At 37.9% G+C, this 12,561-nt stretch overlaps 1 protein-coding gene across 1 annotated transcript in view; it reads right to left on the reverse strand.

The window, feature by feature from the left end:
* The window catches only part of LOC133605863 (multiple PDZ domain protein), a 66,595-nt gene extending 58,490 nt beyond the window's left edge, over nt 1–8,105 (reverse strand). The window contains exons 1-2 of the mRNA XM_061959185.1: nt 7,968–8,105; nt 3,177–3,265 (exon numbers count right to left, since the gene is read on the reverse strand). Of these exons, the coding sequence (XP_061815169.1) occupies nt 3,177–3,192 (16 nt within the window). The 5' untranslated portion in view covers nt 3,193–3,265; nt 7,968–8,105. The remainder of the gene's footprint in view (nt 1–3,176; nt 3,266–7,967) is intronic.
* Nucleotides 8,106–12,561: the final 4,456 nt, after the last annotated feature.

Below are 12,561 nucleotides of genomic sequence, written 5' to 3' on the forward strand. Positions count from 1 at the left end.
CCAACCACATTTTCACTGAGTCATTCCACTACAGAGGTGAAACTCCAAAAAATTTAATATTGAGTAAAAGTCCATCCATGTCAAAAACTTAACTTCAAATGTGAAACAAATATGTGATATTAACTCGTTACATGCAAAGTGAGATACACTGAACAGCAATACAAACGCAACATTTTAGTTTTTGCTGCCATCTTTCGTGAGTTGAACTCAAAGATCTAAAACTTTTACTATATACACAAAATACCTATTCCTCTCAAATATTGTTCACAAATCTGTCTAAATCTGTGTTAGCACAGTGCCACTTATATTGCAAGGTTTGAGGCAGCGTGCACTTGGCATGCTGACTGCAGGAATGTTCACCAGAACTGTTGCCCATTAATTGAATGTTTATTTCTTTACCATAAGCCATCTCCAAAGGCGTTTCAGAGAATTTGGCAGTACATCTAACCGGCCTCACAACCGCAGACCACGTGTAACCACACCAGCCCAAAACCTCAACATACAACAGGTGCACCTCCATGATCGTCTGAGACCAACCACCCGGACAGCTGCTGCAACAATTGGTTTGCATAACTCAAGAATTTCTGCACAAATTGTGAAAAACCGTCTCAGGTAAGCTCATCTGCATGCTCGTCGTCCTCATTGCGGTCTCGGCTGCAGTTCGTCGTCGTAACCGACTTGAGTGGGCAACTGCTCACATTCGATGGCGTCTGACACGTTGGAGAGGTGTTCTCTTCACAGATGAATCCCGGTTTCACTGTTCAGGGCAGATGGCAGACAGCGTGTGTCGTTGTGTGGGAGAGCGGTTTGCTGATGTCAATGTTGTGAATCGAGAGGCCTATGGTGGGGGTGGGTTAATTCTATGAGAAGGCATATGTTATGGACAACAAGTGCATTTTATTGATGGCATTTTGAATGCGTAGAGATACCATGACGAGATCCTGAGGCCCATTGTTGTGCCATTTACTTGAGACCATCACCTTATGTTGCAGCATGACAATGCACGGCCCCATGTTGCAAGGATCTGTACACAATTCCTGGAAGCTAAAAACATCCCAGTTTTTGCATGCCCAGCACCGGACATGTTATTCATTGAGCATGTTTGGTATGCTGTGGATCGGCGTAGACGACAACGTGTTCCAGTTCCTGCCTATATCAAGCAACTTTGCACAGCCATTGAAGAGGAGTGGACCAACATTCCACAATCAACAACCTGATCAACTCTATGCAAAGGAGATGTGTTGCACTGCGTGAGGCAAATGGTGGTCGGATACTGACTGCTTTTCAGACCGCCCCCCTCCGTTCAATCAGCATCTTGATATGCCACACCTGTGAGGTGGGATGGATTATCTTGGCAAAGAAAAAGCGCTCACGAACACAGATTTAGACAGATTTGTGAACAATATTTAAAAGGAATAGGTCTTCTGTGTGTATAGTAAAACTTTTACATCTTTGAGTTCAACTCAAGAAAAATGGGAGCAAAAATAAAAGTGTTGCGTTTATTTTTTTGTTCATTATATGTCAAGCCTTTATTCATTATAATGTTGATGATCATGGCTTACAGTTTTTGAAACCCCACATTTTCTGAGATTTTCAATTTCAGGTTTTCATAAACTGTCAGCCATAATCATCAAAATGTTAACATATAAAGGTTGGACATATCTCACTTAACATGTATTGAGTTAATATCACGTTACTAAATGTTATATTCCAGTGTAATTTCAACATGACCTATTTTGTTAATTCTACAAAATATTTATTTCTTATATTAATTTATTTTAAGGTTTTTTTTTCTATCATTAGTGCGTGCCTCTTAAGACCTCACTTTAGGCTTTGTGAGGTCATGTTACCTCTAAGCAAAACAAAATTGATGTTAATCCACCTTTTTGTTCTTGTTTTTTCCAAATTAATAATCGATAAGAGAACTGATAAAGAACTGAATTGTAGAAGTAGAATCAAAAGTGGAATCGGAACCGGAAAAATCTCGCGGGGAGGCTGGAGTCTATCCCGGTGCACTTATTACATGAAATGTGCCCAGAAATTGAATAAAAACTAAAATTACACCATGAATATCGTAGTTGTTCAGACAGTAATGTGTTTGTATAAGTTTAGATTGGGGTTTGTCGTTTATTAATGGGGAAAGATGTTAATGTCTTTAAGCTAGCGAGCTGGTGCGAGTCAGTCCCTAAATTTATCAATTCTCAATTTCCCCTCGGAGATTAATAAAGTATTTCTGATTCTGATTCTGAAGTGCAGTTATCACACTTGTGCCTTTTAAAACAGTAAAACTAACCATTCAGAGTTTTTCAGCGGTTATCATAATTACCATTTATTGTTACATCCCTAGTTATGCTACAAAGCATCAGTGTTTGGTTGTGGTGTCACTTAGAGAAAATGTTACCTTTTTTTAGTTATCTATTAAGTTTGGGGCAACATGTTGAGTGTCATTGGTCGGTCTATGTGTCAGTCATTATACAAAGCACCAATGATTGGTTGTGGTGTCACTTAGTCTGTTCACATGTCATTACCTGGTGGGTAAATGTTATTTATTTATGTATTTTCCGAAAAATGTTCAAGTCTCATTGGTCAGTCTACATGCCAGTCAGACATTATACACAGCAACAGTGCACTCAGTGTATGTGTATGTCATTACCTTTCGATGAGTAAATGTCATTCATTTATTTACATTGAATGTCATATGTATTTTATCAGGCCACATGTTCAGTCTGATATTCATTGGCCTGGTTTTCAGTCACTGTTCACTCAGTCATTGCAGAATGACCTGCATGTGGGCTTACCGAGCTTTTAGTTTTTATTAATATGACGGTTTACATTGCTCTTTTTCTGCCCCTAGGGTACAAATGAATAAGCGTAGACATAAATATTGTGCATGCTTGCCAGTCCAATATCTGGACAAAAATTTGCCAATTTCCAGTAGACTGCTGATAGGTCTCGCACAAAGCTGATTTGTTGTTTGAACAAAGGCCGTAAAAAACACTTGAGCCTAAACATGTTTGTTTTTTTTGTATTGAAAGTACACAGGCAATCTTATCACATTTATTGCTTCAGACGTAGCATTCTGTTGCAGCAACAAAAGTGATGCTAGTATGTCTAGTTGCAGCCATATTTTTTTGGAAGCCGCAATTTAGGCCGCAGTTAAAGAAAAGTAGACTCACCCATTGTGTCGATCATTTTTAGAGCTTCGGGCGGATGGGATTTCTCCACATCGGCAGGATTTTTTGCACTTGATCCCGTTTTTCAAGGCCTGTAGAGCAAAATATGACATTAGCCTTTCTGATTTTCAGTCACTGTTTACTGAGTCAGTATGTTTACATGCACCAAATAAGTCATACTCCCCGAATGACATATTTGTGTATTCATGTTCATTGATAATGTTTCTCTATAAGCATCAAGATTTTGTACTTTCTTCGGTGGTCCGTAAAACACACCGTAGTTGCATGCTATGAGACAAAGTGCAATTCAAATACAATTTTGTCCAACGTTGCCGCAGACAGACGGTGTATTTTTCATTTTCTTCTTTCACCTCATCCTTGTTCCCAAATGCTGATGCTGTGTATGAATGTACAAAGGTAAAGTTTAATCATGTTTGTTACAGTTATAGTTATGTGGCTATCAACGCTATTGTCCTCCAAAATGATTTTTTTTGGCCTCAGATCCAATCCGACTTCAAGTCCCAACAAATTATAAAAGTGAAAATGTTTTATAGCGAATAACTAAAGTAAACATAACACATTTTCATGAAGCTTATCTTATTCCATCCATCCATTTTCTACCACTTGTCCCTTTGGGGGTCACGAGGGTTGCTGGAGCCTATCTCAGCTGCATTCGGGCGGAAGACGGTGTACACCCTGGACAAGTCGCCACCTCATCGCAGGGCCAACACAGATATACAGACCCTTTACCTCCCTGCTTGACACCCAGCATCTAGGGTTGGAATTGGGGGTTAAATCACCAAAAATGATTCCCAGGCGCAGCCACCGCTGCTGCTCACTGCTCCCCTCACCTCCTAGGGGGTGATCGAGGGTGATGGGTCAAATGCAGAGGATCATTTCACCACACCTAGTGTGAGTGTGACAATCATTGGTACTTTAACTTTTACTTTAACATTCACACTCACATTCTAGAGCCAATTTAGTGTTACCAATCAACCTATTAAACTTTGAATTTGCTAGTATTGCTGTAAATCAGACGATGTTTGAAATGTGTGGTATTAAATGCAACATACATTTTTTTAGCAAAATAAAGTGGCTCAAGCACAATAACTAAACAAAAGAAAAAACACTATTGGCTCCCATTTTAATTATTTGGATTTTCGGCTTCCTGTATCCAGAGACTTACTCCCTGAGTTTGTAAACAATAAATAACAAGAAAAAGAAAAATACCGGTCTAATCACTTTAGTATCTTGTATATACTGTTGCTATAGTAGGTATCTATAGTAATAGTAGGTATCAATAGTATCAATATCTGGATCAATTATCCCTACTTTACATTAAAGCTTTAGCTGTTAGCTTCTTGTGTCGTCCTGCTCAGTGGGTGTGTGTAGCATGTTAGGCCATTTCTTTTCCTCTCGACTTCTAGTGAAAATGTTACTTGGAAAAAACTTCTCAACTACTTTCAGAAAAATTGGTCGGTGGCCTATCGATCGGCATATCCATTATCATCATTGATATCATTATCCTAGGCCTGTGAATATTTTGGCACCGCACGATTCAATTCTTGTGGGTAACGATTCGATTCAGAATCGATTCTCAATTCAAAATGTTTTTTGATTCAAAATCCATACTTTTTTAATAATATTGGGTGCCAGTTCTATGACTAATTACATTTCTTCATAAAATAGATTAACAGCTCTGGTAAATGTTTGCATTACTTAAAAGAAAATTGTTTTGTTTAATTAAATTTTACCTAAACATTTAATAAAGTCAAATACAAGTAAGGCAACAAGTGAAGTATCCAACACTTCTCTTTCCTAAAGTAAATATTTACAGCAGATGTGGGTATCTACATCAACAATAGGATTTGCCTGAGTGGCTGGTCAGGACAGAGTTAAATTAAAAAAAAACATTTTTTGATTGTTTTAAATCAATTAAGAATCGTTAAAAATAAGAATCGCAATTAATTCGAAAATCTATATTTTTGACACCCCTATTATTTACTTCAATGCAAGTACCAAGATGTCGTGTTTTTATTGTGATTGGTTGGCTTATGAGTGCATGACTAATCCTATGTTTGACGTGAAACTGTGAGAGACAAAGTCTCAGAAAAGGAGTTGTTCTGTTTAGGGATGGGTGATATGGCCTAAAATCTATATCGCAATATTATTGCAGCCTCTTGCGCTAACAATATCACAATATACTGTTTGGCATTTAAATGATAATAGAACAATTTCAAAACAGGTTACCACGACTCCTAGCAGCTGACAGTTGTTTCGCAATATACTTTTTTGATTGATTGGATTTAGATTTTTTTTTTTTTTTTATTTCAGATACATTTGGAAGATACAGTAAATTAAACACATCTGTTAATTATAGCGATATCATGCCTTACCACTGTCCATACAGGATTTCTCGATGTCCCGATCGCGCCAATTCAACAAATCCCCGCCAATGAGCATCATTTTCCAAATCGAATTTGTTTCTGAGCAAACGTGAACTGTCTAATCAAAACTTATGTTTGTTTCATGTGTAGACGAAGCAGGAACAACAACGTGTAACAATATATCCATCCATCCATTTTCTAACACTCGTCCCTTTTGGGATTGCGGGGGCCCTATCCCAGCTGCACTTGGGCGGAAGGCAGTGTACACCCTGGACAAGTCGCCACCTCATCGTAGACAGACAAACAACCATTCACGCTCACATTCACATACTAGGGCCAATTTAGGGTTGCTAACCAACATACCCTGACTTGCACGTCTAATATATAAATAAAATAAATGATAAATGGGTTATACTTGTATAGCGCTTTTCTACCTTCAAGGTACTCAAAGCGCTTTGACAGTATTACCACATTCACCCATTCACACACACATTCACACACTGATGGCGGGAGCTGCCATGCAAGGCGCTAACCAGCAGCCATCAGGAGCAAGGGGTGAAGTGTCTTGCCCAAGGACACAACGGACGTGACTAGGATGGTAGAAGGTGGGGATTGAACCCCAGTAACCAGCAACACTCCGATTGCTGGCACGGCCACTCTACCAACTTCGCCACGCCTATTTATTGATCAAAACGCATAATTGTCATCCTCCCATGTAGCTCAGGCCTACTTCCTGTTTCTGTCTACCGCATGTAGTATACAAACATTTACTTCCTAGTTCACATGTGTTTATATATTTATTTAACTTTATTTATTCAGGTTAAGACAATTTAGAACCCATTTTCATTTGCAATGCTGACCTAGCAAAAAGGCAGCATTTACATTACAGAGATGTCAAAGTGAGATGATAATCTCTCCTCGTCTCTCATTTACCAACAAAAATTTGCGCTACAGATCGCTCTTAACAGTTTACGTGCGGGGGTAAATGTGTTGGAACATAAATTCATGTTTAAAATGACAAGCACTAATCAAGCATAAAACATACACGGTGAATGTCTGCAATTTGTTGACGGCAGTGTTTCTTTCTATGATTATAAATGTTTATTAGCATTATTAGTTATAATAGGTTAAAACAGTACAATAATTTGACAATGAGCTCTGAGTATGTGCTTTTACTGTCATTTAGTGTCTACTTTGATGTCTGTGCGGGATGAAACGAGTAAAACATTAATACAGTATTTTTTTTCCAATTTGTGTTGAAAATGTTGTGCTGCTTAAGGTTAAAGTTACAAGGAACACTTAAAACATTAATAATAAATTCATAAAATCACAAGCTGATTCAATATTATTGAAAAAATATGCCTCAAACATTGCAACTTTTGCCGCAGCTTTACGAAAAATCTGGAGAGATTTCAGGCATTTTAGGCCGCAACAATCACAAAAAAAAAGCCCACAAAATCCTGGAGACTGATAACTACCGTACTAATGAATGATTATAACACTACTATTTAAGAAAAAGAAAAATATAAGAAATAGGAAAAAAAATGTTTATGGAGAAGCCATTGAATATCCCAGGGATCCACTCAAATCACCACCTCCCAGGTCCCAGGGACTCACTACATTTCAAACATGTCAACAACACTAATAATTATGGCAATTGCATTTAAAGTATTATGAATACTTTGGGTTATTATTTCCCTATTTCATTGAAGAAAAACGGTTATTTTAATTAATTTCAATTTTTATTGTTTACATTTGATTTGTGATTGCGACTATAACATTGGAAAGATAACGCAATTACTGTATTAAATTGTAAGTTTGGTTAATAACATAGTCGCTGTATCGTAATACTGTTAAAAATATTTTTTCGGCACAATTATTGTATACTTATTATGTTGGTTGGTAAGCATACTGAACACTTAAAAACATGTTTTGTTGAGTTTTAACAACTGTATCTGCCACCCATCAATGATCCATAGAGGTACAAGCAGTGGACTTCACTCCCTAAACCATCTTTAAAATGTAAAAAACATGTAATCGAACAATAAAAACAACATCCATCCATTTTTGCCGCTTGTCCCTTAAACAACATTCTGTAATGAAATGTGCATTGTTTGTGAACGTTAGCTTTTATTTTGAAGAGTTGGATAGCGAGTGACAATCCGCTTTTCTCGACTCCGCCTCCTCCTCCTGCTTGGCTTCTCTCCGAAAGCAACAGGCTTCCAAACACAAAAGTCGGGCCAAGTTTCATTGAATGACGCCAGAACAAAGTACACCCCTCGACAAACAAGCTACATATTCCACAATACTTAATTGCGTCGAAGCTACAAATACAACTCTTACCGCGAACCTAAACATCGTTTAAAAACTCGGACTTTTGTTGATTAGCCAACATTATTTGACTTACATTGAGGTGCAGTTCTCCAGCAGATGATGTCGGATCCGACACTCCGTTGTCCCGCGGCTAACGGCGCACTGACCCGGTCCTAATAAACATGGGGCGTCGAGTAACACGATCCTAAAGAGAGAGAGAGGTCGACCAGCAAGGAGAGAGGGAGAGGCAGGAGGTTGTTAGTCTAGCGGACTCTGGTGGTCGGTAGCTGTATTGCATCCTTCTGCAAGGAGCCTCTCGTGCAAGGGCTTCTCCTCATGTTTGCTGAACCTGCGGTAGAAAAATGAATGTACGTCGAGTCGACCCAGTTTTTTTAAAATGATTTATTTCTTCTTTTTTTTTTTTTTAAAACATTTGTTTATTGGATTTTTGCAGACATACAATTGACAAAAACAAACACATCAAATGCTCTTTTTGCCCCCACGAGTAAAATACAAAACATCTCCATATATATATATATATTATATATATATATATATATATATATATATATATATATATATATATATATATATATATATATATATATATATATATATATATATACATACAGGTAAAAGCCAGTAAATTAGAATATTTTGAAAAACTTGATTTATTTCAGTAATTGCATTCAAAAGGTGTAACTTGTACATTATATTTATTCATTGCACACAGACTGATGCATTCAAATGTTAATTTCATTTAATTTTGATGATTTGAAGTGGCAACAAATGAAAATCCAAAATTCCGTGTGTCACAAAATTAGAATATTACTTAAGGCTAATACAAAAAAGGGATTTTTAGAAATGTTGGCCAACTGAAAAGTATGAAAATAAAAAATATGAGCATGTACAATACTCAATACTTGGTTGGAGCTCCTTTTGCCTCAATTACTGCGTTAATGCGGCGTGGCATGGAGTCGATGAGTTTCTGGCACTGCTCAGGTGTTATGAGAGCCCAGGTTGCTCTGATAGTGGCCTTCAACTCTTCTGCGTTTTTGGGTCTGGCATTCTGCATCTTCCTTTTCACAATACCCCACAGATTTTCTATGGGGCTAAGGTCAGGGGAGTTGGCGGGCCAATTTAGAACAGAAATACCATGGTCCGTAAACCAGTCACGGGTAGATTTTGCGCTGTGTGCAGGCGCCAAGTCCTGTTGGAACTTGAAATCTCCATCTCCATAGAGCAGGTCAGCAGCAGGAAGCATGAAGTGCTCTAAAACTTGCTGGTAGACGGCTGCGTTGACCCTGGATCTCAGGAAACAGAGTGGACCGACACCAGCAGATGACATGGCACACCAAACCATCACTGATGGTGGAAACTTTACACTAGACTTCAGGCAACGTGGATCCTGTGCCTCTCCTGTCTTCCTCCAGACTCTGGGACCTCGATTTCCAAAGGAAATGCAAAATTTGCATGGTTGGGTGATGGTTTGGGGTGCCATGTCATCTGTTGGTGTCGGTCCACTCTGTTTCCTGAGATCCAGGGTCAACGCAGCCGTCTACCAGCAAGTTTTAGAGCACTTCATGCTTCCTGCTGCTGACCTGCTCTATGGAGATGGAGATTTCAAGTTCCAACAGGACTTGGCGCCTGCACACAGCGCAAAATCTACCCGTGCGGGGTTTACGGACCATGGTATTTCTGTTCTAAATTGGCCCGCCAACTCCCCTGACCTTATCCCCAGGGCCGGCCCGTGGCATAGGCCGTATAGGCAAGTGCTAAGGGCGCCGTCCATCAGGGGGCGCCACGCCAGTGCCACAAATGTTGGAGAAAAAAAAAAAAAAAAAGAAGTTGGTACTATTATTTCTAAATACAAAAAATAATCCCACGTTAATTAAAATGCAAAGTAAAGCCTATTTAATAGAAATATTATATGTTACAACATTACGCCCCCCCCCCCCCCCCCCCTCCCCCCGCACGGTGCGCCCCCTCCCTTCCCGTATCATGACTCTTTTTGGACGTCACCACATCAAAAAATCAACACAAGATGCCAAAACTGTCAGGTGCCCAGGGAAGAAAAAAGAGAAAAGAAGAGGAGGAGAAACGAGAAAAGACAGAGGTAGCAGGTAGGTAACGTTAGCCGAAATTATTTGTCTGTTACAGAATGTGATAGTAACCTGGCTTTTTAGCATTAAGCTAATGTTACATGATTCGGCAATTGCTAATCAATAAATAGCTAGTTCTGTTTTAACGTCGGGTTAATATTGTGGAGGGGGCTAAATTGTTATGGAAAATAATAATGTAACGTTAGGTAATTACAGTACTCCCACCTTACATTCATTCCTCAGGGACATTTCTTTCTTTCTTTAGTTTATTTCGAACATGAACACACTTACATCATAATACATCACACAATTTCACATCATTTCATTTTACATCATGCCCGAAAAGGAGTAGGAAGAAGCAAAGCTTATTTAATCCTACCCCTTTCCCACTTCAAAGCGTTTACAAATATATAGAATCATTTACTGACCTTTTTATATAATAAAATAACATCTATGAATTAGTATACAACAGCTTTGTAATATGTAATTAATTAATTAATTCAGTCATTATTAACATACTGAGATGAAGAATATCTTATTTTCAATAAGGTTGAAAGTATTTCTCATAATTCTTCTTCTTTGTACTCTGTAAGCACTATTATTTTGAACAACCTCTTAAACTGGATCATATCAGTACAATTTTTAACTTCTTTACTTAATCCATTCCATAATTTAATTCCACATACTGATATGCTAAAAGTTCTAAGTGTTGTACGTGCATATAAATGTTTGTATTAGATCTTTTAAGCAGGTGTTTTTTGTTTACATTGTTATTGCCTTCTGGTTAGCTAATGTTTGCCCTGCAGGTAATCGTCACTTTTCCACCCCTTTATATATTAGGTATAGTTGTAAGTAAAAAAAAAGGTCAAAGACAAAGCTATTCGGGTTCTTGTGAGTATATACACTTCACTGCCGATGTGGGGGGGCGCCACCTAAAATCTTGCCTAGGGCGCCAGATTGGTTAGGGCCGGGCCTGCTTAGCCCCATAGAAAATCTGTGGGGTATTGTGAAAAGGAAGATGCAGAATGCCAGACCCAAAAACGCAGAAGAGTTGAAGGCCACTATCAGAGCAACCTGGGCTCTCATAACACCTGAGCAGTGCCAGAAACTCATCGACTCCATGCCACGCCGCATTAACGCAGTAATTGAGGCAAAAGGAGCTCCAACCAAGTATTGAGTATTGTACATGCTCATATTTTTCATTTTCATACTTTTCAGTTGGCCAACATTTCTAAAAATCCCTTTTTTGTATTAGCCTTAAGTAATATTCTAATTTTGTGACACACGGAATTTTGGATTTTCATTTGTTGCCACTTCAAATCATCAAAATTAAATGAAATAAACATTTGAATGCATCAGTCTGTGTGCAATGAATAAATATAATGTACAAGTTACACCTTTTGAATGCAATTACTGAAATAAATCAAGTTTTTCAAAATATTCTAATTTACTGGCTTTTACCTGTATATGTATATATATATATATATATATATATATATATATATATATATATATATATATATATATATATATATATATATATATATATATATAGTCATGAAAATAAAGAAAACGCATTGAAATGAGAAGGTGTGTCCAAACTTTTGGCCTGTACTGTATATACAGTATATATATATATATATATATATATATATATATATATATATATATATATATATAATCTCACTAGCAACTTTAACGATGCCCTGCGCAACGCCATTGATAGTATAGCACTGCTAAAGCTAAAAAAAAGTCCCCTGAAAGGCGTACCCACTGGTTCACAGAAGAAATCACAACTCCTAAACTACCATGTAGGAAGCTGGAACGCAAATGGCGTGCGACTAAACTTGAGGTTTTCCATCAAGCATGGAGTGATAAATTAATAACTTATAAACACTCGCTTACCTTAGTTAAAACCAATTACTACTCTAATCTCATCCGCCGCAATAAAAACTATCCTAATTATTTGTTCAATACAGTAGCATCGCTAACCCAACGAGAACAATAAATATTTTTTTTAAATTAAAAAATAGAAACCACAGACAGATGCCATTCAGGAATGGCCTTAGAGAGATATAATAACCAACAAGCACACAAAAGGCTCATCAACCTCCCTCAACCCAGTTGTGTTTTAATCAGGGTTAATTTGGAGATCAGTTTCTATTACATATCTCTGAAAGGCACCCCACAGTTCTTGAAACTTTGCTGAACAACCATTCAATGTCAGCGTAACTTTCTCCAGTTTGAAAAAATACGGAACATCTTTAATCCAGAGGGTGTGGCAAGGAGGCGCTGTTGCCTTCCAATTTAACACAATGAGTTTTCTAGCCAAAAAAAAGTAGTGAATGCTAGAAGATTCCTTTTGTATTTGTTAAATGTATTAGACTGAGGTGCTACCCCAAATAGTCCACTTAGAGGATTCGGTTCAATCCTTTCGCCAGTGACCACAGACAAAGTGTTAAAACATTTCCGCCCAATAGTTGTTCAGGGATGGGCTGAACCAAAACATATGTATTAAATTAGCTGGAGACTGTTGGCACCAATCACACGATACAGATATTCCGTCATACATCTTCGCTAGCCGAA

This window comes from Nerophis lumbriciformis, linkage group LG05, assembly GCF_033978685.3.
Source record: "Nerophis lumbriciformis linkage group LG05, RoL_Nlum_v2.1, whole genome shotgun sequence".
Lineage (NCBI taxonomy): Eukaryota > Metazoa > Chordata > Actinopteri > Syngnathiformes > Syngnathidae > Nerophis > Nerophis lumbriciformis.